This window comes from Phoxinus phoxinus (genome assembly GCF_949152265.1).
Source record: "Phoxinus phoxinus genome assembly, chromosome: 17".
NCBI lineage: Eukaryota > Metazoa > Chordata > Actinopteri > Cypriniformes > Leuciscidae > Phoxinus > Phoxinus phoxinus.
The window spans coordinates 13,708,385-13,734,552 of NC_136892.1; the positions used below are offsets into that span (position 1 = coordinate 13,708,385).

At 42.8% G+C, this 26,168-nt stretch overlaps 1 protein-coding gene across 4 annotated transcripts; it reads right to left on the reverse strand.

The window, feature by feature from the left end:
• Positions 1-8: 8 nt before the first annotated feature.
• nup98 (nucleoporin 98 and 96 precursor) lies at positions 9-25,858 on the reverse strand. Of its 4 annotated transcripts, none has more exons than XM_079586178.1 (33): positions 25,661-25,858; positions 24,450-24,556; positions 24,221-24,319; positions 21,082-21,264; positions 20,821-20,960; positions 20,567-20,674; positions 20,190-20,373; positions 19,911-20,119; positions 19,662-19,796; positions 19,420-19,552; positions 19,178-19,270; positions 18,941-19,084; positions 18,676-18,809; positions 17,815-18,002; positions 17,599-17,718; positions 17,206-17,489; positions 16,998-17,111; positions 16,766-16,904; positions 10,663-10,840; positions 10,386-10,538; positions 9,211-9,435; positions 9,002-9,128; positions 8,025-8,442; positions 7,708-7,940; positions 7,039-7,308; positions 6,789-6,946; positions 5,403-5,543; positions 3,756-3,910; positions 3,444-3,665; positions 2,552-2,793; positions 1,609-1,763; positions 1,424-1,535; positions 9-1,227 (listed from the first exon to the last, which is right to left on the reverse strand). In XM_079586178.1, exons 2-33 carry the CDS (start codon positions 24,526-24,528, stop codon positions 1,025-1,027), a joined length of 5,478 nt encoding a protein of 1,825 aa, XP_079442304.1. In that variant the 5' UTR covers positions 24,529-24,556; positions 25,661-25,858; the 3' UTR covers positions 9-1,024. The 4 variants fall into 4 exon arrangements, with proteins under 4 accessions (XP_079442304.1, XP_079442307.1, XP_079442305.1 ...); XM_079586181.1 differs by having other exon boundaries at positions 19,674-19,793; positions 25,661-25,847; XM_079586179.1 differs by having other exon boundaries at positions 19,662-19,793; positions 25,661-25,847.
• Positions 25,859-26,168: the final 310 nt, after the last annotated feature.

The following is a 26,168-nucleotide window of genomic DNA, read 5'->3' on the forward strand; positions in this document are numbered from 1 at the left end:
AAGCATAATCTGTCATAAACCAAGTTTAATGTTTACAATGTTTTTAGAAAAGAAACCTTACATGAAACAAGCACATTACTGGGGCATTTGTTGCACACACAAAAAAAAAAAACAGATGAAGGGTTCACATAAAGCTGTAATGTAATTACATCAGCGAAACCCTATCTTAGTCAGAAGAGATGTCAGGTTGACTTTAATTAAAGTTTTATAAGAATCGCCAGTCACATATTGTTGAACACTTTAGAACGAACCACAAAATATATTTCTATGAACTTTCTTTGATCAATAGCATTGAATTTATTTAGTTTTACATTAGGTAAACCTTTAACAATAAGGTTTTCCAGATCAACATGTTGAAAACCCTACAAAAATAGATATGCCCACACTTTTACATGTTTATTGTCGCCATATATTTTTGTTGTGAGGTGAGATTAGTTAAGTAAATGCTTAATCTCTTTAAAAAAAAAAAAAACTCATAACAGGCTGTCACCTTTATCCTTACACAGAAGCACACTTGCAACGTATAGACTAATAAAAATACTGTACTTACAAAAGGTATACAACACATGGTCACACTAAGTTTTAAAAACACTGACTGAAAAGAACGGTCAAAAGAAAACTTTTTTAAATGTATTTATGAATTGTATAAGGTAGGCCCTAAACACAACACAATATAGCTTTGAATGGACCAGATGATACTTCACAATGTAACTGAATAGACAAATCTGGCATTTTCCCTCTGAGAATCTTAGGCAGATCAAGTCAACAGATGTATTCAAATAGATACTTTAATTATAAAAGACACTCACACATCATGTCTATGACTACAAAACAGGATTTGAAAAAAAAAAAAAACTAACACAAACACACAAAGGAATGCTTTATTCACAAGTATTGTGCCTAAATATGCATCGAAAGTTCAACCACGGCCTGAAACAGCCATATAATTGGAGTGCTGAAGGTAATTCCACTCAAGACTCATGTTACTTCTGCATAACTGATCGAGAAACCTATATCTTGATATTCAGTGACTGATAACATACTCTTGCAGGTACGACTGAGTAAGGCTGCGGAGTTCCTCTAAAGCATAGTCCTCTGGCATGGGTAGACGTCCAATGTGTGGAGCAAGCTGGCAAAGAGGGATGTGTCGGGGATCCGGGGTGCCTTCACCACCCTGCTGGAGACTCAAAACCACTCGGAGGATGTTAGCCACACGTTTAGCCATCTCTATAAAGCAAAAGAAAACCAAGGTTACAGTTCTACAGTAATAGTGAGGATTCATATTGTTAATCAATCCAATAAGGTTTTAAGATGGTTTTCTAGCCGGTCCCATAAATGAACTAAGAAAATTATCTAAACTAGTTTTTCAGCAACATTATTACAGCATACATTTCCAACAAAACAGAGGAAAATAATTTCAGACCTGATTGGGCAAGTCTGTCTTTAGCTTTGAAGCAGGGGAGGAGCTCTATTCTCCCACAGAGAGACGTCACCTCTGTATGCAGTCGCTCCAGCGCATAACCTGGGCTTTCAGCCTATAGATAGAAGATCACGTTAAACTTTTATTCCACTGAAGCAACATACTTTCCTGAAGCAGCAGCAGGTTACCTGTTGGATGTCCTGCAGTGTCTGGATGACATGGATGTAATCAAGGTAGACCCGTCCAGATGTGTCCCAGCTCTGAATCTGAACACTGCGCTCTGGCACTGCCAACCCCTCCAGGAATTCCAACAGGTACTTATGATTATCATTAATAATGCAGTCTGAGGGAAAAAAAAGACAAACAAAGAGGGTTGAGTGCCGGGACTCCCGATGCTGCCTTGGAATTGCGTTCTAATCGTTTGAAATCGTTCTAATCGTAAACCTCGGTTGAAATCGGATTCAGGGGTTGGGATGGTCAGAGTACCAGCGACATGTGAGATAAGGTGCCCACTTCAAGCACTGTATTAAATCCTATATTTCAAAAGATTGAGTTGATTAAAAGGTTTATAGTGCATTTTCAGGTTGTCTCTTCAGTGTGTGAAAAGGAAAAAAAAATCAGCGACAGCAACTTATGAGATGGTCACACAAGACTTTGTTGCAATGTCTGAAAAAAGCTGCATGTTCAGTCCTGATAGATTATAATATTACGTTACACTCTGCGGCATCTTTTTAGAAACAAATTCAACAAATCCAATGTTAAATCTACTCCACTTTTCTGCAACGCTACAAACCTGTAGCTTCAAAGCTTCATGAGGTCATGTCATCATGGATTCATCTTTTAGTGGTCACACGTCTTCACGTGATGCAAATTCACAGTCGAGATAACCAAACCCGAATTATTAAATGCGCCTGTGTTTCCCGTATCCTGCGTTTGCATGCATATGAATAGAAGTCAATGGGACGAAAAGTGTAGTGTGACTGACTGTACAAGCAAGTTGCACTGTAAAGGCCAGTGTGAATACTTGTAGAAATCTCAGGCAAAATTAATAAGCGTTGTTTATATTGTCGCACACAAAACGTATTTGAGGCATAAATAGTATGTTTGTGTGTGTTTTTGGCTTATTCGAACCTGAGGCCAGGTGCTGGATGACCAGCCGATGGCAGTGATTCCAGTGGCCGGCCTTGTAAAGGTGCAAGGCTTCACGATGTGCATCTCCCTCTCTGCAGGCACGGATGGCCTTGGCCTGATGGATCCACTGGATGGGGATCAGCAACTTTTCCGTAAGAAATTGCTCCTTCTCCATTGACTCTTCCGTCTCCTCAAGGGGGCAGTGTAAGTTGAGCATTTCCCGCACTGCACTCTCTCTACGTCTGCACACAATTACATAAAATAGGAATCATCTCATGTACTAGTGTTGTCAAAAGTACCGACTTCAGTACCAAATTAAAAAACTTAAGCGCTCTTGAACGGATTCTTAAACACCTGATTGGCCGTTGTGTTCACACGTTCAACATACATGTCTGTGATTAGCTACATTTATCAACGCTTCAAAAACGTTGTAAATTGATGCCTTTGACGCTCTTCACCAAGCACTTCGATAGATTCGCCTGCTTTCAAACGCTCCCGTATGCATCAGTGGATCAGTCTATCAGCTGTTATATTAGGGATCCGCTGACATACACCTGCTTTCAAACGCTCCTGTGTGTATCTGTGTAAGTGCTCGGTGAAGATGTACAACATGTTTTTGAAGCGTTGATCATTGTAGCCAATCACAGACAGATGTTGAGCGAGTGAACACAATGGCCAATAAAACACATGCATGTTGAGCGAGTGAACAATGGCCAATGTTTAAGAATCTGTTCAACAGCACTCAAAATGCTAGAGCGATTTTTTTTTTAAATTCAGTACCAACTTGATACCCAAGTCAGTACTTTTGACAACTCTATCACGTACAGTCACTCAACCTAATAAAAAAACTATCACAAACTAAATGAGTACTCAGAAGAGAGCCGTCATTTACCCAGAGTCAGGTATGTGCAGAAGCACGAAGATAGCCATCTCCCAAAATCCCGCACTCTCCAGCTGGGCAGCATAGCTGGTGTGCAGCAAGCACTGGCATGAGGTGGACAGGTGATTGTAGTTAAGAGCCTGCAACACGTTCCACAGGTGCCAGCACAGCCGGTAGTCCAGATGATCAGCAGTTACTGTGCTGGGATCAAGTAGCTGTTGTAGGCTGTAATGCCTTATGAGGGGGGAAATAGTATAAGAGCAAAATCAGCCTGCGGACATCATTAAAGAAAAAACAAGAATCAAAGAGGACGTGATTACGAACCTGTCACTGTAAAGTTTAAGTAGGTGGAAGCAGATGTCATAGAGTGGCTTTTTGGATTCAGTCTCATCCATCTCTTCATCCAAACCCAACAACTCGAGTTCATCTACATAGGGAGGTAAAGGAGGGCAAGCATACCTTTTCACTTCTTCTGAACCCTGAAAAGCATACAAATACAGCATTTTAAAATATATAATTTATTCACTTACTCTTAAAGGTTAGTTCACCCAAGTGAAAAATATATTAAAAAAATAAATGCCATCAACTACTCACCCTCATGTTGTACGAAACCCATTAGACTATGCTCATCTTTGAAACACAAATGAAGATCTATTTAATGAAATCAGAGATTTCTGTCCTGCCATTTACAATACATGCAACTACCACTTTGTTGCCTCAAACTTCATAAAGAGAATGAGATCATAAAACTAATCCATATAAATCAAGTGGTTTAGTCCAAATTTCCTGAATGGACATCGCTTTATATTATGATCAGATTGAATTTAGGCTTTCATTCACATGAACCAGCTAACATATACAGAAGCTCAACTATACATGCTTTCATTGGTTCTTGCGGAAAAAAACGTAAACATGCAGCATAACACACAACAATGAACCTCATTGGTTCTTGCAGAAGCTCAAGCGTGCTGCATAACACGAGAATGAACCTCATTGGTTCTCGCACGTCAAGCGAACATGCTTGAGCTTCCGTTTACCACAACTGATATGTGAGTTGATGAATGTTTTTATGTGAATAAAAGCCTAAATTAAATCTGTTCATCATAAATCTATAATGTCTCTTCAGGGGACTAAACCCCTCAATTAGTTTTACGATCTCTTTATGAATTTTCTAAAGCGTCAAATTGGTATTTCTGTACTGTCAATGGAGGGACAGAAAGCTCTTAGATTACATTCAAATATCTTAATTTGTGCTTCAAAGAACGAGTCTTATGGGTTTGGAACAACATGAGGGTGAGTCATTGAGAGAATAAAAATTTTTGGGTGGACTAACCCTTTAACGTCTTTACACAGTTGATCAAGAATCAGTAGCATCCCTCAACAGGAAGGTGCAAAAGTCTTTAAGCAAGCTATGGTCTTGTTGTGACAAGTTGCCATTGTAAGTAATTATATTGGAAGTAAATACATTTCTTCAAAAACACTTACTGACATTAAACAAAACAAAAAGTTGCCTAAGGGATTTTAATATTTAAAACAACAACAAGAACTTGTTCAAAAGTTTGGGGTTCAGTAAGAAAAACGTATCTGCATACGACATGCATAAATTACAAAAGGAAACAAGTTAATGAGTTAAAAAACAGTTGAAATTTGTTGAAACAGTTGAACAGTTGAAACTTGGTAACATAGCTAATGTTAAGAATAAATGTTTCTTGAGCACCAAAGCAGCATATTAAGATTCAGATTTTAATACAATAAAAAAAAGCCTTTTAAAATTGTAATAACATTTAACAATATTACTGTTTTTACTGTATTTGTGATCAAATAAATGCAACCTTGGTGAGCAGAAGAGAAATTACAACAAAAAAATAATCCTCCCGACCTCAAACTTTTGAACGGTTGTGCAATTAGGAAATGTTATACTTGTCAAAGATAAACTAAAATAGCTTTCAAAAATTGTGTGATGCGAGGTACCTGAAATGCAGACTCGTATTTGGCGAGAGCATCAGCTACAGATGCAGTGGGAGGCAGCATGTACCAGAGATGAACAGCAACACACCGTTTCCAGTCAAGCTCGGAGCACACGTTTATAACGCTGTCTGTTGACTGCCACACCTTCATTCAAATAAATTACAAATTAGGGCTGTACGAAAAGGCTTCACTTTTTTCTTTGCACTATATATTGCAATAAGAAATTTAGCGACATTCAGACGGGGGTTAGAATTTGGCGTAAACAATATGAAAGCAAAAGCATGGATCCATCCTGCCTTGTATTTGCTCAGGCTGCTGCTGGCGTTGTAATGGTAAGGGGGATATTTTCTCAGCACTTTTTGGGCCCCTTAGTACCATCGTTTGCATCGCTTAAATGCCACAGCTAACATGAGTATTGTTGCTGACCATGTCCATCCATTTATGACCACAGTGTATCCATGTTCTGATGGCTACTTCCAGGAGGATAATGTGCCATGTCACAAACCTCAAATCATCTCAAACTGGTTTCTTGAACATGACAATGGCTTACATGTTTACATGCACAACGTTTGTTTTAACCGGACTGAATTAATTCCGATTGAGGAATCCGAACAGTGTTTACATAAACGCTAAACATGTGATCGGGTTGATGTGCGCGTTTGTCACAAGCTTCAAATCGGAATAGATTTTTTGACATGCGCACACTGCATGAATATACAGTTTCCTGCTGTTTGCGCATACTAACTATTCTCCAACATTGGTTATTTGTTTTAAGCAGCAACTTAATATTTAATCCATTTCTGGTCATTAAATTTGGAGACAATGAGCATATACCGTTATGTCGTGCTGCTTATTTATCACGCAGTAAAAATGCCCCTCCCCTCCCCGCACCCAAAACCACTCGTCTGTCGATGAGAATCCGAAACAAGGACTGGTGGGACGTTGTCCTACTCCACTTCAGAAGCAGAGTGAATATGGAGAATTTCAGAATGACGGGACACTCATTTATATGACACTTTATTCAACTGGAAGAACAGCTCGTTCAGCGCGTCATACGTCATTACGCCATTTCAACATCATTGCACATGCACAGTCCTTTCAGATTTAAATCCGATTAAGTTTTACATGTTCACTCGATCGGATTAGAAAAGGAATAAAACACCCCTTTCAATCGGATCGAAACTTAATTCGGATCAATTAAGGTAAGGTGTTTACACGAAGGCTTTATAGTCCGATTGAGCCGTCAATCCGATTACTAAAGGATTATTTGGTTGCATGTAAACGTAGCTAATGAGTTCACTTTACTCAATGTGGACCAAAATTTTAACTGAAAATAACTGGAAGCCTCACACATTAAATTTACAAACTGCTGCGCACTCTTTTACTTACTGGTTTGCCTGCAAGCAAAGCAACGATTCGCAGCCTCTCCTCTTCTATGAAGGAGTCTGTCTGCATCCTGTTCCAGTCAGTGAGCTGCAGAGCCAGTAGATCTCTACAAAACTGAGAGCCCACAGCCTGAGACAACATCAGTGAAAGGCGATGGTCCCCTATAAAGACATAGCCTTTTTTAGAAACACTAATGCTGCTGTACAGCATGCAGCTTGACTGCATTCAGAAAAAAAAAATAGTGTACACTCACCACTCTTCTGGGACAGTTTGCAGGCCTTGCTTATGCAGTGGCCGGTAAGGTAACTGAATACAGCCTCAGCGGGGTTGCGCTGAAGAGCCCGGCCCACCTCCTCCTCTATACACTCGGCTGCACTTACAGAGAGCCAGTGTGAGAAGCTCCTCCGCCTCTCAAGCTGCTGCTGGTAGTCCGAGTATTGCCCAGTCTCCACATCTCGGTCACCAAGACGACCCCACAGGGCAGCACACAGAGTCCAAATTTGCTGCCAATGGGCCATGCCAGCTAATGATGAAGATCAAAAATTATTTATTATATAATATGCTTTTATATAATAAAACTGATTTTTCAGTATTATAACTCCAGTCTTTCAGTGTCACATGATTCTTCAGAAATCATTCTAATATGCTGATTTGGAGCTCAAGAAACATTTATTATTATCAATGTTGGAAACAGTTGTGCTACTTAATATATTGGTGGAAACAAATAAAAATTCAGGACCCTTTGATGAATATAAAGTTCAAAAGAACAGACCTATATTAAATTGAAATCTTTTATAACACTAAATTATTTAACGGTCACTTATGATCAATAAAAAACACTTACTGAGCCCAAATTGTGTAATATATGATATATATATAAATAATATATACACAAACACACAAAATACTAAAAACCTCATACCATCCCCTCCTCCTGTATCTTTGTTGACCTCCACAATCCATTCCGCATAACCATGCAGAGCGTCCACTCCTCTCGCTGGCTGAATGAAAGGACAGTAGTCTTCTGTGTTGATTGTGCTGTGCTTTAGACTGATCTCCAGCGGCCTGTGGTAAAGAGCAAGGCTCTCAGCCGACTGCTTGTGCTCCAGGCCGACCACCTGCTCCATATGCACCTTAAACAGACTTTCAGTGATCCTGGTGTGATGCAAATATGGGAAAATTACTAATTTTAGCGACATAATTTTTCTCAATGATAAACTATGAAGAAGTTAAACTTACTGTTTGCTCTTGGTTGGTTTGGGTAAGAAGCCAAAACCCATGCTCTCTGCTGCCTGCTCCTTCATTGTTTCTGTGACACCAAGTTGATCTCCACAGTGCACCAGTGTCCAGTTGGGACCCCAGCCCACTCTGAAAGACCGGCCTCTGAACAGAGCAGCGTCCATCAATAAACGGCCTTTCCCAACAGTTACGGAGCCCTCCAGAGGTACTGGTCCACCTAGCCTACGGGCCCCGACGGTCCGAAGCGTAGGTTCTGGAGGAGGGGCAGGCAACAGGAAGGATGGACCCAATGATGGCCATGGGGCTTCAGACACTAGTGACTTGCTAAGCTTCTGAGGTATACCACCAAAAGGAGCCTCTGGGAACTGGGGGAAAAGCCCTCCACCTGAGGTGAACTTGGTTTGTAACAGGGCTCCGACTGTAATGGAAAAGGCATAATATCAGACATGTTCAAAGTACAATACATGAGAAAATACTTACATATATATATATATATATATAAAACAAAGTAGTTTCAAATCGCTCACCAAATCTGCATAAAAACCAATATAGTGAAATTACAATTTAAAAAAATAAACTTTTCCATTTGAAAACATTATTCCTGTGATGGCAAAGTTAATTGTCATGCTGAAAAGTATCATGATTTCTACAAAAATATAAAAGAGTACAACTGTTTTCAACATTGATATGAACCATTATTAATAATTGAGTACCAATAATGAGAGATTATAATTGAACACCAAATCAACATATTAGAATGATTTCTGAAGAATCTAAAGGACGGGAATAATGGTTGCTAAAAATTCAGCTTTGCAATCACAATAATAAATTACATTTTTAAAATATAAAATTTTAATCAAACAAATGCAGCATTAGTGAGCACAAGATATACTTTATACAGATTATAAACCATTAATTATTCCAAAACCTTTGGCCAGGAATGCATGTAAACTGCATTTAATTAATTAGTGGCGTACTTGATGGCCGACCAGGTCCAGAAAGCAAAACTTTGGGGGAAGCCACATCCAGTATGAGCTTTGAAGAACCATGCTCTTGAAACAAGTCACATTCATCATCCTCTGCAAAGAGAGAGGCCTTCATAATCTGTGTGGAACACAAACCAGCGTTAATAAGATATCAGAACGCAACGTCTTTGCCATCGAGGAGTCAATTACACGCACGCTACCTGTAAGGTATGAGGGTTGATGCCCATTGAGGAAGCGATCTGGCTGGATGCGGACACGGGCTCATGCTCGACAGGAGTGTCAGATCTCAGCTTGTTCTCCTCCAAAGAAGTTCTCTCTCCATCCTCCTCACCCAAAACACTGTCCGCGTGATGCTCTTGAGTAATGTCGGCCATGTCACTGTCCAACTCCGACACGCGGCTGAGCAGCTCAAGTACTGCAGTACTCTACACATATGCACACAAAGAGATCAAGTCAAGTCTTTGTTCTTGATCTGAGTGCAGAGTACAGTTCTGCGTAATCATTAAACTGATGCTGACAGACCGTTAACATTTTTACCAAATATTTTGGCAGGCATTGCTGCCAAATTAAAACATTGCTATGAAGCATTATGTACACATTAAATGTCCTGACACAAACATTTTATCTTTAATTGTACTTTTATTTGTCAATGAAATGCATGACAAAATCAAAGATTCACACACTGTCTTTCATACATTTTAAGTTTCACTGCTATACTTCAAAATAAAACATTCTGAAAGCCCACGGGCTCATATCTGTAGAATATCTCAGATCAGACACACGTTTAAACATTGCATGTAATGTTACTCAAATCACCTGTTAAAAAATAATGCTAAAATACATCTGGTCAAGCAAATTCTTTGCCCGTGTTCAACAAATATACTTTATATTTTGGCAACGATAAAAGAAACCAAACATAATTAAATACACTAATAATAATGATTGGCTGCATCTTATTCCACTTAACATTCAGAATCACCCCTTTTTTATTGTGTTTTAAAAGTAAAAGTTTCATTCAAACAAGTGTAACAAATAATATTTCACTGAAAAATGTAAGATCTAGTCTTTACACTCAAACCACCTTCTAATTTCAAATGGCTAAGGGGAAGTCAGCTTTACAAACTATAAATATTAGATAAAAGGCAACTCCCTTTGTTATATGAACTTCCTTTGTAAACTTATGTTATTTAAAATATGTGCACAGCATTTGAATAACTTCCGATCTCTTTGCATCACAGCTGAAAAGCATTTGAACCACTAAAACTCTTTGCTCTCTCCCCGCTGCTAGTGTAGATCTGGACTGTGGGGGGCACAGCAGGTATGAGTGGCCCCCGGAGACCAATGTGTGTCAGACTCGGTGCGTTCCTCAGTCTACCTGAGCCTGTGGCGCCATCTGCTGCTGGGTCAGTGGAAGTTGTGACATCCCAGGGGGAACCCCTGTCTTCAGCTTCTTCAGGTCCAGCTTGGTCGGGGGGGCTTCCTCTTCTTCATCAGAATCCTGCAGGCCATACTTTGAGAAGTGGGCCACCTGTAAAAGGAGATTTCAGTTACATTCTCACAATGTATTATACATGACAACAGATAACTGCAATACAAGACCGGTCAGAAAATAAAATGATGCACAGTGAAGCACTTGGTGTAGGCGGTCATACCTCAAAGACCCAGGATCCAGTTTCGGGTCGGTACTCCAAGAAGCGGGCACCTTGTTTGCGCGAGGCTGCCTCGAGCCGGCCCTCGTAGTTCATCTCATTCAGCCTCTCTAGACTCTTGATCTGACAGCACGTTGTCTTGTCATTGGGCCACACACCATCTAGAGTCACTTCAGCACGTCTGCATGTAACAGAAAACAATGTTATGTTGAACTAATAAGGAGAAGTGGTTGAGGAGGATTCAAAACCGATCCAGATTCAAAAAACAAAAAAAGTATCACAAAATGAATGTATTAATTTTAACAGCCCTAAATTTCTTGTAGGCCTGTATAAAAATAAAAAATAAATTGAATTGGCATAAATACAGTTCTCTTTCATAGGTTCACTCAACGCTGCGGATAGCGCAGTGGGATATTCTCTGAATGTGCCGATTGTCTGAAGCCTATAGAATCACGCCAATTCATTGGCTGATGGCGTCCGCGCGACCTGGCTCCGCCCCGACGCACTCACGTCGCGTCATTGCATTCGCGCGCGCGCCATCTGCTCCTCAGATTTCTCTACCTTCAGAACGAAGCGGTCACGTTTGCCCTTCGCTCGTGGTTTTTCTGAAAGCTAACAACTATCTCTAAGGATTATTCTCGGCGCTTCTGCGACTGTTTAAGCGGAACTCTGTTTCTCCTTACGGTGAAGCTGCCATGGATTACAGACGCTGTACTCCGCCATGTGCTCGTTACATCGCTAACGACGACCCACACAGTAAGTGCGTTAAATGTTTGGGTTTTTCACATGCGCGTGAGGCTATTATAGGATCTTCTAAATGCAAATTCTGTGAAAATTTGTTGCTCAAAACCCTCAAATCGCGGCTCGCGGTCTTTGAGAGAGAATCATTCGTCTCCCCCTGCCGCGCTCCCGAGGCCTCTCGAGGATCCGCGGCTTGGGGTTCGGATGTAGAGCTTGAGGACGTGGAGTTCGAGCAGACGAGCCCCGCTCTTTCTCTCCCTCCCTCCCCTCGGCACGCACGTGGCATGCCAGTCGAATTTTCACATGATTATTTGCGCCCCAGCCCGGGAGCACGCGACGCGGTTTCTTTTGGGCTGGAGGATATACTTTTTACCGAGGCATCCGACTCAGAGGATTTCGGGCCTACTCTCGCCGACGAGGTTATCCCGCCGAGCGGCCAGGAAGCGCGGCCTACTGCGGCCTACGCGGAGCTCGTGGACGTGCTTTCGCGCGCTACGGAGAAGCTCACTATTGATTGGCCCGACGAGCCACGTGAGTCTCAATCCTCTAAACTCGACGAGAGGCTTCTCAGCGGCCCTAATTCTAGGCCGCAACGGAGGAAGCTACCATTTTTCAGTGATCTGCATCATGAGATCTCCAGATCCTGGAAGCAGCCTTTCTCTTCGCGCCTCACTAATGCGGCAGCTGCTGATTTCACCAACCTAGTAGGTTCTGTGGAACAGGGCTATTCCGCCATTCCGGCGATTGAGGAGACTTTAGCCGACCATCTTGCTCCGTCGTCTGCACCGTCCTGGAAGTCGCGCCCCCTCCTTCCCTCTAAAGCATGTAGGACTACTTCCTCTCTCATTGGAAAATCCTATATGGCGGCTGGGCAGGCAGGCATGACTTTGCACACTATGGCCATTCTCCAGGCCTACCAGGCGGACGTCCTGAAGGAAATGGACGAGGGCGACGGCGTGACCCCTGAAGCGGTCAAGGAGCTTCGTAAGGCTACAGATCTAGCCTTAAGGGCCACCAAGCATACCGCACGTGCTTTAGGTCGCTCTATGGCCGGCTCCGTGGCGGTGGAGCGCCACTTGTGGCTTAATCTCACGGAAATACGGGACAAAGAGAAGGTTTTCCTCTTGGACGCCCCCATCTCTCAGACGGGGTTGTTTGGTGAGGCGGTCAACACTGTGGTTGAGAAATTCCGCTCCTCCAAATCCCAGTCGGCCGCGTTCAGGCAGTTCATGCCCAGGAGGGCTAGGGAACCTTCTGCTCCACCCCCGGTGCGACCCAGAGAACGTCCCTCTCCTAGACCGGAGTTCTCTTCCAGGAGGAGCGAACAGGGACATCCCCCACCTACCACGGTTTGGGGAGCCCGAGGTCGCCCATTTCCCCGTCAACGGCCTCACAAACGCCTCCAATTGAAGCGGTCCGACAAACCGACCGCTTCGACGGCCCAGAGCCGTTCCTGACCTTCCGGTCGGAAAAAGGAGAGCTCCTCTGCCTTCTCAGGGTTGGGTCAGACCGCGCAAACGTTTCTGCCCACCCCCCAGCTCTCCTTTCCTTGCCCTGTCACCTTCGCCACTCAGAGTGTCTCGAAGTGCAGGCCATATTTCACCATTTCGACTCAGTCCAGTGCGGGAGGAAGGAGACGTTTTCTGCTTTCTCCCCTCACCCCGCACACTCTCTATAACTGCCAGCCGCACCCTCGGAGGCACTTTCCGTTTTCCTCCGGAGCAGGCGGACCGGGTCACCATGACCCCAGCATCGATGCCTCCCGTCACGTGCCAGGACGCCAGCGGCCTTCCTGCACAGTCAACCTCTTTACCCCAGGAACGTCAACACGGCACCCTCACTCAGGTATGTCGTCTGCACTACAACATTCCTCTTCCTCTATCTCATTTCCTTCCAGAATGGGAGCGCTTACCAGGGGTATCGTCTTGGGTTCTTCGCACAATTCGGTTCGGCTACACTCTTCAGTTTTGCCGCAATCCCCCCTGTTTCAACGGGGTCTTTCTGACTGTAGTAGACAGCGCCATTCAGGCTTCTGTACTGCAGCAGGAAATCTCTTCCCTCCTTCTCAAAGGGGCAATAGAGGAGATCCCTCCAGGGGAATCCGAGAGAGGCTTTTACAGCCGTTATTTCCTGGTCCCGAAGAAGGGCGGCGGTTTGCGTCCCATACTGGACCTCCGCCGACTGAACTTCGCCCTTTACAAAGGGAAATTCAAGATGTTGACGCTGAAAGCTATCACATCTCAGATTCGGCCAGGGGATTGGTTCGTGACGATAGACCTAAAGGATGCCTATTTTCACATCCAGGTTGTTCGGCGACACAGACAGTTCCTCAGGTTCGCCGTTGGAGAAAGGGCGTTCCAGTACAAGGTCCTTCCCTTCGGCCTCTCCTTGGCCCCGAGGACATTCACAAAGTGCATAGATGCAGCTCTGGCCCCACTGCGGCTCCAGGGCATCCGTGTTCTAAATTACCTGGACGATTGGCTTATTTTAGCCCAGTCCAGGGAGCTAGTGGCCCACCACAGAGACATTGTTCTGAGTCACATCAAGTCTCTCGGTTTGAGGTTGAACTCGGAGAAGAGTGTTCTTGCTCCGGCTCAAAGCACCGTTTTCTTGGGGGTGAACATGGATTCCGTTCTCATGCAGGCCCGCTTGGCCCCTGCACGGATTTCCAGCCTGACGACATGCTTGGCTCGTTTTTCACTAGGCCATCATGTGTCAGTGGGCACCTGCCGCAGGATGCTGGGTCTTATGGCCGCGGCCTCCTCTGTACTACCGCTGGGCCTACTCCACATGAGACCCTTCATGTGGTGGGTGAAGCTCTCAGGGGTTCGACCCTCCGGGTCAACCCTTCGCCTACTGAAGGTATCGCACAGTTGTTTTCGAGCCCTGTCAGTATGGCGGGACCCTCTTTTTCTTCGGAAAGGGGTCAGCATGGGTGCGGTATTTCGTCGCCAGATGGTTACGACGGATGCCTCTCTCACCGGCTGGGGAGCAGTTTTCGAGGGCAGACCAGCGTGTGGGGTCTGGACTGGAGAGGCTCTCTCTTGGCACATAAACTGCCTGGAGTTAAGAGCCGTTTTCCTGGCTCTGCAGCAATTCCTCCCTCTCCTGGAGGGGCACCATGTCATTGTCAGAACAGACAACATGGCAGTGGTGTCACATGTGAACCGGCAGGGAGGGTCTCGGTCGCGCACCCTAGACAGGCATGCGCGTCACCTTCTCCTGTGGTCTCAGAGCAAGTTCCTTTCCCTAAGAGCGGTTCATGTCCCAGGGGTTCTGAACCTCGCAGCAGATTTTCTGTCGAGACAGAAACTCAGATCGGGGGAATGGATGTTGAACCGCCAGACGGTGGCCCTGATCTGGGAGGTTTTCGGGGAGGCGGAGGTGGACCTCTTTGCATCTCAAGAGTCGTCCCAATGCCCGCTTTGGTTCTCCCTGAGTCCCCCGGCCCCATTGGGGATAGATGCGTTCGCTCACCCTTGGCCAACGCAGGAACTCTATGCCTTCCCGCCCGTCAAACTGATCCAGGCGGTCTTGGCCAGAGTGAGAGAGAGCGGAGTCCGCCTCCTCTTAGTGGCTCCGTTCTGGCCATCTCAGCCATGGTTTTCGGAGCTAATTCCTCTACTGGAATCTTCCCCCTGGAGGATCCCAGTCAGAGAAGATCTGCTGTCACAGCTGCAGGGCAAGATATGGCATCCTCGCCCAGACATATGGAAGCTATATGTTTGGCCGATCAAAGGCCGTTAACATTAAGCTCTGGTCTCCCAACTGACGTTCAGGAGACCATTGCGAGTGCCAGAGCCCCTTCTACAAGGCGACTGTATTCTTCCAAGTGGAAGGTTTTTAAGAATTGGTGCTTAGCGCATGATAGGAACCCAGTTAACTGCCCTGTTGGTTCAGTACTGGAATTCTTGCAGGAGAAGTTTGCTGCTGGGGCGGCTGCTACCACTCTCAGAGTTTATGTCGCAGCTATTGCGGCACATAGGGAATCGGATGAGATTCCCCTGGGCAAATTAAGATTAGTTTCTGCTTTTATGCGTGGGGTGAAGCGCCTGAAACCGGCTCGCTCCCCTAGAGTTCCCTCATGGGACCTTTCTGTTGTCCTAGAGGGTTTGACGATGGCCCCCTTTGAGCCCTTAGAGTCAGCTCCGGATAGGATCCTGACTCTCAAGGTTTCTCTTTTGCTAGCGTTGTCCTCATTAAAGCGGATGGGAGACTTGCAAGCCCTGTCTGTTAGCGAGTCTTGCCTGGACTTTGCCCCTGGCCTGGTCAAAGTTTCCTTGAGGCCGAGACCAGGGTATGTCCCCAAGGTTCTCTCCACTACTTTTCGCTCACAGGTAGTTAACCTTAATGCTTTCCACCCTCCTCCATTTTCTTCTGAGGAAGATAGGAAGCTTAACTTGCTCTGCCCAGTGCGTTCTCTCAAGATTTATGTAGACCGCTCAGGCGGTTGGAGGAAATCTAACCAGCTTTTGGTTTGCTTTGGTGCTAGCCGCCGTGGGCTTGCTGCATCGAAGCAGAGGATTTCCCACTGGGTTACAGAGGCTATCTCGTTGGCTTACGGGGTGCGTGGCTTACCTTCACCCCTCAGCATTAGAGCTCATTCCACCAGAAGTGTGGCGTCTTCTCAAGCGCTTTTTAGAGGAGCACTCTTGGAGGACATTTGTGTTGCGGCAGGTTGGTCCTCTCCGCACACTTTTGTACGATTCTATAGTTTGGATCTTGACATGACCCCGGGTTCCCAGGTTCTTTCTGTTTGAACTCTTCTTGGTCGTTGTCTCTTTTGTTACCAGTCATAAAGCGTTCTAGCTTGGCGAGTTTGGTAGTCCGTTCCCACTGCGCTATCCGCAGCGTTGAGTGAACCTATGAAAGAGAACGTCTCTGGTTACTTACGTAACCTATGTTCTCTGAATAGGGAACGAGACGCTGCGTTAGCGGCCAAGCTCTTCACGCTGCTGACAGTTTTCTTTTCGGCAGAGAAATCTGAGGAGCAGATGGCGCGCGCGCGAATGCAATGACGCGACGTGAGTGCGTCGGGGCGGAGCCAGGTCGCGCGGACGCCATCAGCCAATGAATTGGCGTGATTCTATAGGCTTCAGACAATCGGCACATTCAGAGAATATCCCACTGCGCTATCCGCAGCGTCTCGTTCCCTATTCAGAGAACATAGGTTACGTAAGTAACCAGAGACGTTTTCATAGATTGCGAAATGTTCTAAAAACCTGTAGAATGGGCAACAGCATTGCGTTTTTACTTTGAAACAAGCAGCGCTAATATTTATTTAATAAAATCATAGCCTTTTGAAGCTTAATAAATCACAGTAGGTTGCATCTTGATAGCTTGCAATGCTGAATCCTGAGATTACCTGTTTAGTCCCTCTCCAACAGGAGGCTTGTCTTTGTCATCAGGGTACACGATTATCTCTTTACGCCGGAAGTACACAATCTCATCCAGGTTCATATTGGTAAGATTCACCTCACCAGAGAAGAAAACGGACCCATAGCCTGCAAAACCACAACAACAAAACACATTGTTATGTCATGCTCCACGGGTGGGCTACTTGGAATATAATTTGTTCTTTTGCATGGTAGTTTTACCCTTTCTGCCAACAGTGAAGTTCTCCAAAATACACTCCCCGTTTTCATTCAACATCTTTCCCAGCTCTTCCATGGATGGGATGGTGTAGTAGCCTACACGGCAAAGAACTATACCTGAAAGAGTTCAGAATAAGATAGATTAGAATAAGATTTCTATCCCATCAAACACATTGCATGTTTTAAGGAACATCAACTGAGACAAGCGTACCAGCTGGGTGAGGAGGTTTCTGAACCTCCAGCTCCTCATCTCTTTCCTCCTGAATGGAATCCTCAGCCAGAGAGATCTCCTCACTGCTGGCCTCCAAGCCATTGCGATGACTGGCAGTTCCCCGCATGTTGAACTCCGAGATGGTGTCCTGTAGCAAGGGGCTTGGCTGGCCGTGTGGAATGGGTTTAGAGATCGGGTTGGTGTAGAACTTGGAAACCTCTAGATCATCCTCCCCACTTCTCTCCACAGTGACTTCTCTAGTCTCTCCATCATCCATACTCAGACTGAAGTGTGACAGGAAAACATTACATTTGTGGTTGCCTTTTTTAATGACTGCAAAATACTACTTCACAAAGTTCACATCAAAACGGTTGAGAACTTGTGTCAACTTACCTGAGCCCATTCTGTGGGTACTCTGAAGGGGAGGCTAAATCATCAACCTCTCGGTTCACAGAGTTGTTATACAGACTGCTGTTATTCAGGTTCTTCAACACAAGCTTCTTTATGCTCTTCCTAAAAATGCAGACAGGAAGACTTTAGTTAGTGCACTACATCTTGTGACCTACATGTGCAATAAGTGTACCTATAGTTATGATGTCAGGCTCTTACCTAGGCATGAAGGCTCCATTGTTAAGAGAGGGTTCATCATCATCAAGCCCATCGAAGAGCTGAGATTTGGAGGAGCCAGAGGAGGAAAGAGCTTTGGGACGCACACGGGTGGCAGGACGAGGGGTCAGTTTGTATTGAGTAGGGGTAGTCAGGGCTTTCTGGGCAGCTGGATTTGTGGGCTTGAGACGCTAATGAAGGAGAATATATATTAGCAGTGCATATACTGTGCCAAATTGTTAAAAACGAGTGGCCTCTGATGTTTTATTAAATTGGTGAGTGGCTCAATAAAAGAAGGGCAGCATGATTAATCAAAAGATAACTAAAAGTGTGAGTGAACATCACATTATTTTTCCATGGTTTTACAGTAAATGCTGCTCCACATGAACTCCATCTCTGCATATGCTCAGTTTGGGTCGCTTTAACATCCAATTGGGAATGCAACATGAACCAACCTTCCAAAACTTGTAATGAGAAGTGCTTATCAACAAAATATATGTTTTAAAGGGGGGGGGGGGGGGGGGGGTGTTGTTGTTGTGTCAAAACAACTGTTTGATAGTTAAACCTTTAAAAATGTAGAAATTAAGACAGCCATAAATATATAAATGTCACTTTAGTTGGAAAACAACTATATTCTTTCATAAACACTTTTTTTTTTTTAGCAATAATAAAAAAAAAATATTTTTTTAGGCATATTGATGTATAATCACAAATTTTGGCCAAATTGTGCAGCCCTACAAACAATAACAAAACTGGATTTTTTTTGGGATCTTCAAATCACAATTTGATATTTTTCACCAAATTGTGCAGCCCTACAACAACATCCTTTAGATGCAAGGACCATCTAAACTGTAAAAATCAAACCTCTTCCTTCTTTTTGGGGTCCGACAGTGGGTTTCTGAAGAGGGGTGAGTCTCCAAAAGGAGAGTAGGCCAATGCATTGATCTGCTGCTGGAGGACGGCCTGCTGAGCGGCTGCTGCACTGGGGTCAGTCAGAGCTGTGAACAAAACACAGTATACCAGTTATTTATTTTACAAAACCCTTAAAGTAATCTACCTAACATTACTTAACTTATCAACATGATTTAAACCATTTTTGGGAATTAATTTATAAAGCATTTGCACTGACCCACAGGCTGTTGAGGAGCGCCAAAATTCAGAGTGTTGGCTCCGGTGTTGAAGCCTCCAGTCCCAAAGGTGCCCATTGACCCCAGGGTGGAGCCCAGCTTATTCTGGTTGTTCCCAAACAATGACGTCTGGCCAGTTCCTACAGCTGAAAAAAATACAGATAAATACTCAGAAGGCCAGTTTTAATTCTCACAGGAACAAACAAAAAAAAAATGTTAACTAGCACCCTGAAACATACCTCCTCCGAAGCCAGTTCCCAATCCTGTTCCCAATCCTGTTGCAGCAGTTTTGTTCCCAAAAAGACCCCCACCAGCACCAGTTGCACCGAATCCTTATAAAAAAAAAAATAGAAACACCAACATTTCATTTCTAGGTGTGAACTGGTTTTGAAAGTAGTGGGCATCATTTCAACCAGAGATGACAAAATTTGATTGCAGCAAATACTGATCAGCATTAACAAACAACTTTATTAAGACTCACCAAAGGTTGAGGTGTTCGTGTTAGCCCCTAGAGTGAGTGTAGGCTTATTTGCAAACAGACCAGTGCCTGTACCAAAGGAGGGTGCACTAGTGGTGGTGGTGCCAAATCCAGCAGGCTTATTACCAAAAAGATTCTGTGAAATAAGACACAAGTTAACCATTTTGAAGAAATGCAAAAAAGTAACACTTGAAAAAAATTAAGGAAAAAAAAAAACAGCTACTTGTAGCCCCATCAGAAATCACCTGTGTACCCACATTCCCAAAGCCGGTGTTAGTTTGACCGAAAATTCCTGTGCCAAAGCCTGCGGCAGTACTCGTGTTAGTGTTTCCAAAAAGTCCTCCGGCCTGAGAGGCAGCCGTGTTGCCAAACAGCCCCTGCTTAGAAATGAAATTAATGTATTAAACACAGAATAGACCTGATTTTAGATGAATAATATATGCAGTCTGCACTGATTTGCTAAACTGATCTTAAGTACATCTGCTGGAACTCACCATGGTGCTGGTGTTGGGCTGGCCCATGGTATTGGTGTTGCCGAAGGAGAAAGTGTTGTTTTGTGTGGTGGTGGCTGAGCCAAATGGTTTGAAGAGACTGGAAGCTTGCTGCTGTTGCTGCTGCTGCTGTTGCTGCTGTTGTTGCTGCTGTTGCTGCTGCTGCGGCTGGCCAAACAAACTTCCTGTGGTTGTCCCAAATGCCCCAGTGCCTGCAGTGCAAGAAGTTAACACATATATTCAAGACAACAACAAAAAACTAAACTAAACTAAGGTACTTACTCGTGCCGAATGAAGTCTTGTTCTGGCCAAAGTTGAAGCCAGTGTTTGGAGCTGAGGAGCCAAAGAGTCCAGTGCCAGTACTGGGAGTAGCTGCGGCTGTCGGTCCAAAGAGACCACCTGTGCCAGCTGCCATGGGGTTTGAAGGACCCTTCCTTCCAGCCTGGTAATCCTCAAACCTCAATTCCTTAGATCAAGGAAACAAAGGTAGATATTTTATCATGGCTGCAAATCCTCAAAAGTCTAGACAACAGGTTTGTTACACATTTTGTGTTTTCTGCAGACAATTTCTTTTCAAAGCACCTGACACTGTGATTGTGACAATTTCTTCAATAGGTCGCCACATACTAAAACTACCACAAAGTGAGAATCCATCCTACCTCTAAGGATTTGTTCTCATATTCCTTCATTGCAGTGATGCACTGGTGTTTGGTGTTAATGCTGGTTGTCACACCACCTTTTACCATTGTGTCACTACCAGTTGGTGGCTGTAAAAAAACAAAACAAAATAAAAAAAATAAAAAAGAGATTTTGGTAATAAAAAAAACTTGTATAAAAAACAGGTAGCTCAAAGTGCATCCATGAAGAAAACAAAAAAATATATATGAAAAAGTGTAATCATGTCTTAACGAACATTGAATTTGATTGTTGTGCCAGGAGGTGCAGCAGTGAAACTTGATGCCCCAAACAAAGAGCCTGACGTTCCTCCAAATGGGTTGGATGCTGTGTTGGTTGTCCCGAACAATCCACCGCTACTGGTGCTGGTACCAAAAGCTGCAAAGCAATTCAAACAGTTATTTAGTGCGTTGTTTTCAAGCTTATCTTTTAATTCAAGACACTTTAAAAAAAAAAAAATTTAAAACACATCTATCAACACAGACAGCAGGAAACTTACTGCCAAATGAGGCTGGTTTGTTGGCACCAAAGGCATTATTCTGCTGGGAAAACAGTCCTGCACTTCCAGTGTTGGTGCTTCCAAAAAGGCTGTTTGATGTGCCACTAGGGGCACCAAACCCAAACCCACTACTGGTGGAAGAGGTGACGGGCTGACTGAAAGTGCTTGAGCCAAAGAGACCACCTGAGGACAAACACAAATATTTCAAGACAAATGGGACCACTCATCTTATGTAGTAGCACATCAGTGATTCTAATTAAGTCTTCCTTCCAAACCATCCTCAAATCAGTAATCCTCAGATAAGTCTTCTCAGCGAGTCACAACTTGACTCACAGCAAATTCACTTCTAAGATGACTCACTCTACAGCACACATTTATTTTGTTCCATAGTCACCATTCATCCATGTATTCACGGCACACTATTTTGCAAAAGACTAACATTTAAAGTAAAGCATTCTCGTCATCTTAACCTGCAGTGCTTAAATCGGTGAGAACTGGTTTTATAATACACCAATGCGTTCATGCTAGGGCTGGGCGATATGGCCTAAAAAAAAAATCCCAGATTTTTTCACAAAAAAATCAGATTTACATTTTTTTTATTTTTTTATTTTTTATTATTTTTTCCTACTTAAAATCAATCTGCTGACAAAGAAATTGTTCAAAACAAGTTAACTTTATTTTGTTTTGATTTTCCCTTCTGGGATTTGATCTGGATTTCCCCCTTGGGGTTAAAGTGCAATCAGAAACAACAAGCTAAAAAGACAAGATGGCAGGCCCTGCCTTTGTAAACAGTGAAAATGTAACAAATTTAAATGGCTTTCCTGAGGTAAATGTAACGTTACGTGACATTGTTCTCTTGAAAAACACTGATCGATTTTATTACATTTCGGTAAGTTGAACTATCTTTCAAATTACCTTTTGATCATTCGTGTTTATTTACTATTAACTAAGATAGTAGTAAAAGAGTAACAGATGATCGGTTCACGTGCCGCTTGAACTGAGATCTGTCACGTCACATTTACAAGCGCCAAAACGGGGTTTATTGTATGAATTTTGTAACCTTCTAAAGACGTCTGTTGGTGTCAGTGTCCTCTTTGCTTCGCGTTTTTCTCTGTGTGAGGAAATGGATGCGTGGCGTGAGAGCGTGTCTGCCGCGGTCTTGTTCATTTGCCCACGTTGTCTGTATCTCTATGGCAAACGCTGAGCCCGTTCGGAACTACGGGAGCCCAGAGGGGAGCTTCGGCGGATGTTAAAGAGAAAACCGATTTTCATTCAAACAAAATCGACGTAAACTACACATTCGAGTTAATCGATAAAATTTATTTATCACCCAGCCCTAGTTCATGCAGGTTGCCTCTGCACCACACTAAATAAATCATTGCATAAATCTTAGGGTGTATTCACACCAGGAAAGTCCGATAGTTCACTTGCTTTGGTCCGGACCAAATAATTGTTTTTGTTTTTTTTGTTTGGTACAGTTCGCTTTCACACTGCTCTTTTTGCAAGTGAACCAAAATGTGTGAACAAAACCACACGTGTGCTAAGGTCGTCCATTCATTGGACAAGGATTCTCAAGTAGAGAAATATAGCCTATATATAGTATTTTTTTTAAATGAACTAAGTTCACGTTCATTTGTTAAATTATTTTAACAAAGATGTAGGCTATTATTAATAATAATGTTATTTCAACACAATATCTCGTTATTTCGAAATAATATGTGTGCCTGCATCTGTAAATCCGGTGACGCGTGTATTGATTTTTATTAATAAACAAGTGTTTTCTCTAAAAGTGTCAACTCGGCTGCAAAGATGAAGTTGACGATCGCCATCTCCGTGTGAACGCGCTTATAGAGAGAAATGCACATAAATAGGCTAAGCCTAATAATGGATTAGCTATGCCTACATAATCAGAGAGTAGCCTTTTTCTTTTTTCGTTTTGAATTATTTCGTTTAAAGACATTTCAAGCTTTGTGTATTTGGTGTATTTGTCATGTCTGTGTGAGGCATACACTGAGTTTCGTTAAGTTAGGATGTGCTCTAGTTCACGTGCAATATAAGTGAGCGCGCGGGCGCCTCCCTCCGTTATATTTGTTTCGTCGGCCTATTCATTAAATACAGGCAATTGGTTGATGAAAAATTTATTAAAATTAAGATACAATTTATACAAAACGAAATTCACTTTAAAGAAAGGCTTTCTATAACCACTTCAACTTCAACGGTCAAAATCATGTCTGACCCGCTCCATGTCTCATATTGCGCATCCTATCTCGGTCGTGCTGTTCACTTTTCATAAATCAACATAAATGGAAAAAAACAACAACATTATAATATTTTAACAAATATGAAACGCGCTTTTTTTAATGGCTACAATAGTATAGTAGGCCTACATATCCTACTCTCTATTTGTACAAATTTCTGCACATACAACTTGCACACACAAGTTGAAAGGCATTTGTTCAAATCAAGTTCACGGATAATTGTGCGTGCATTTATTAGCCTAATCATTATGATACTAAAATCCTAACAAATAGGCTATGCAATGTACAAAAAATCAGATGAGTTCTCTCGAAAAATCTCTCGTTCACGTTCATTGTATGAAAAGTGATTAGTTCAGTTCAGCGTTCGGCGAAAATATGAACGCGTTCATTGAACGCGTTCATGCACAACACTGCCAATGATGCACACACGACGCGCAGAAAGACGCGCAACAGTAGTGGCCAGACAGCGCGCCGGAATGGAATTCTCTTTCGCACTTGAACGAACAATATTGGGTCGATATTGATATTGGGCCGATATTGGGTCGGTTCGTGTTCACATCGTAAACGAACCGTACCAGAGTTCGTTTGGAACCGTACCGAGACCACCTCTTCAGCTGGGTCTCGGTTAGATTGTTTGGTCCGCACCCGAGTTCGATTGCTGTATTCACACCTGCGCAAAAGGTCCGCACCAAGGGGGGAAACGAACTAGAGTTCGATTCAATCGAACCAAACAAGGCAGGTGTGAATACACCCTTAGATAAGTATCAAATACAAGTGTATCCATCAATAAAAAGCTCTTTATATATATATTAAAGCACTATATACACTCAATTAAAACTTGAAGTGATTCATTCTTTGAGTATTTAAAGATTCTGCATTACCTGGCTTGTTCTGGGTGGTCCCGAAAAGTCCTCCTCCTGTGTTGTTTGTCGCACCAAACGCTGAAGATCCAAAGCCCCCTGCTGCTCCAAACCCAGCATCTGATGACAGGTAGCAAAAAAAAAAAAAAAAAAAAAAAATCTTACTTTGTCTCTCTGTACAGTATTAATTATTAGTTCTCTCATTTCTCTAAACATGAAATACTTCAGCACATAGGCTATATTAACTTACTTTGTTGCCCAAATGTTGAAGAAGTCCCAAATCCTCCTGTCCCTCCCCCAAAGGGAGCACCAAAAGATTTGTTGAACATCGTGCACTGCTATAGAGCCTGCATATGTCTACACAAAAGAGAAGAGCTTTCAGGTCTAGAATAGCAAAATACACTTCAGCTGATTTACATATACATCAATCCGTTCAAAATACCTAAATGGTTATGCGTCACAACATTGTTTTGTTCACTACAATGCTGCGGAGTGTTGCAATAAATATTTCTGACAGGTGTACCTGCTATGGATAACTGCTGGGAATGATTGCCTGTCTTATGAGAACTTAGGAAGTGGACCTTAGGGCCTCATGTATTCATATCAACTCCATATTCTCACTATTTGACACTATATATAAGCAAGCCTGATGTATCAAATATGATACAAAACATAACATATGTAAAACTTAGACTTTTTTTATAAACTGTTCCATTTTTAATACGTTTTCAAATAATTAATTACATAATCATGTTAATGACTTTTTGTTTGTTAACAATTTCAGAGAAGACAAAACAATCAAATTCCACTATAATCATCTTAAACATTGGGGATTCATTTATGCATTTTGTTTATGTATATTAAATGTTGTCAGCAATATAAATAAATGAACAATAGCTTTCATAATACACAATAGTATCCATTAAAGTAAAATAGTATTTAATCTTTACTAAATTAAGGTAAATAATTTGCCATGTCTGTTGTTCTTCATGTGAGATTTAATGTCTTTTAGCAACGTTGGGCGCCAGAAATATCATGTGCCAGTGAATTTACGGCCTGTGAGAATTGTTATTAAATTTCCTTTATGGTTCTATGATTGACATATGACTTGACCTCGATAACACTTCATTACATAAATATTTTGGTTTGTGCCGGATTAAACCTGAGCGAACCAGTCTGTAACCAACGCAGCTAGTAAAAAGAAAGGTAGCCGTCATGTGCTAACTTTAAGTTTCAATTTTAAAATACATTTATTTAAAGCGTCAACAAGCTGCTACCAATCGATTTAATATATAACATTTGTCAAAAATCTTTCAATTTATTTAGTCCCGATATAGATACAAAAATGCCATACGCAAAGTTTCTACTTTCAAATTCACATGGTTTGCTAGAAATGCTAACCTGCTAGCAATCGGGTTCGGGAACGCAATTTATCTAACAAGCGGATATAATCAGTCTTACCGTTTATTATCCGGTGATTCCTTAACCAAACGTCCAATAAAGAGTTTCTCGCTCGAAAGGCTCGATATTTATGGCAAACGTGAATCCGGTGTTGTCAGTTTAGGACATCAACTTGCTGACTTTCTGTCTCTGCTCAGTGTTGATGGAGGGAAACAACGTAGCTAGCTAACAGATAGCAATCCGCGTCATATTTGTCTCAGACGTCATCACGCATCACGTGTTCCTTCCATTCGCTTCGGCTTTTTCTTCTTGTTAAATATTAGCTATACGCACAAAGCGTATGTTTTTATATAAATGTTCAGTCAGGAAAAGTTGATGTTGGTATGCGTACACACATTAGTGTGCAAGACTTTGTCAGCCAACTGCCTGATCTGGAAATCTATATAAACATGTCCTTTGGACATTTGAAAAGAGTTGGTATGAACTAACGCACCTGCCTATCAACATATAAGCAGTAGGCCTATAATTTGGTAAATTTACTGGTTGTTCAAAATAAGCAATCTAGCTC

Bases quoted from the DNA above. Each gene is read 5' to 3' on its own strand.
- nup98 (XM_079586178.1), bottom strand. From the start codon at position 24,528: ATGTTCAACAAATCTTTTGGTGCTCCCTTTGGGGGAGGGACAGGAGGA. The intron at 9,436-10,385 runs GTAGACTGAGGA...GCATATGTGTAG, and splicing joins AGATGGCGCCACAGGCTCAG to AGTACTGCAGTACTTGAGCT. The intron at 3,666-3,755 runs GTTCGTAATCAC...CCCCCTCATAAG, and splicing joins CTTAAACTTTACAGTGACAG to GCATTACAGCCTACAACAGC.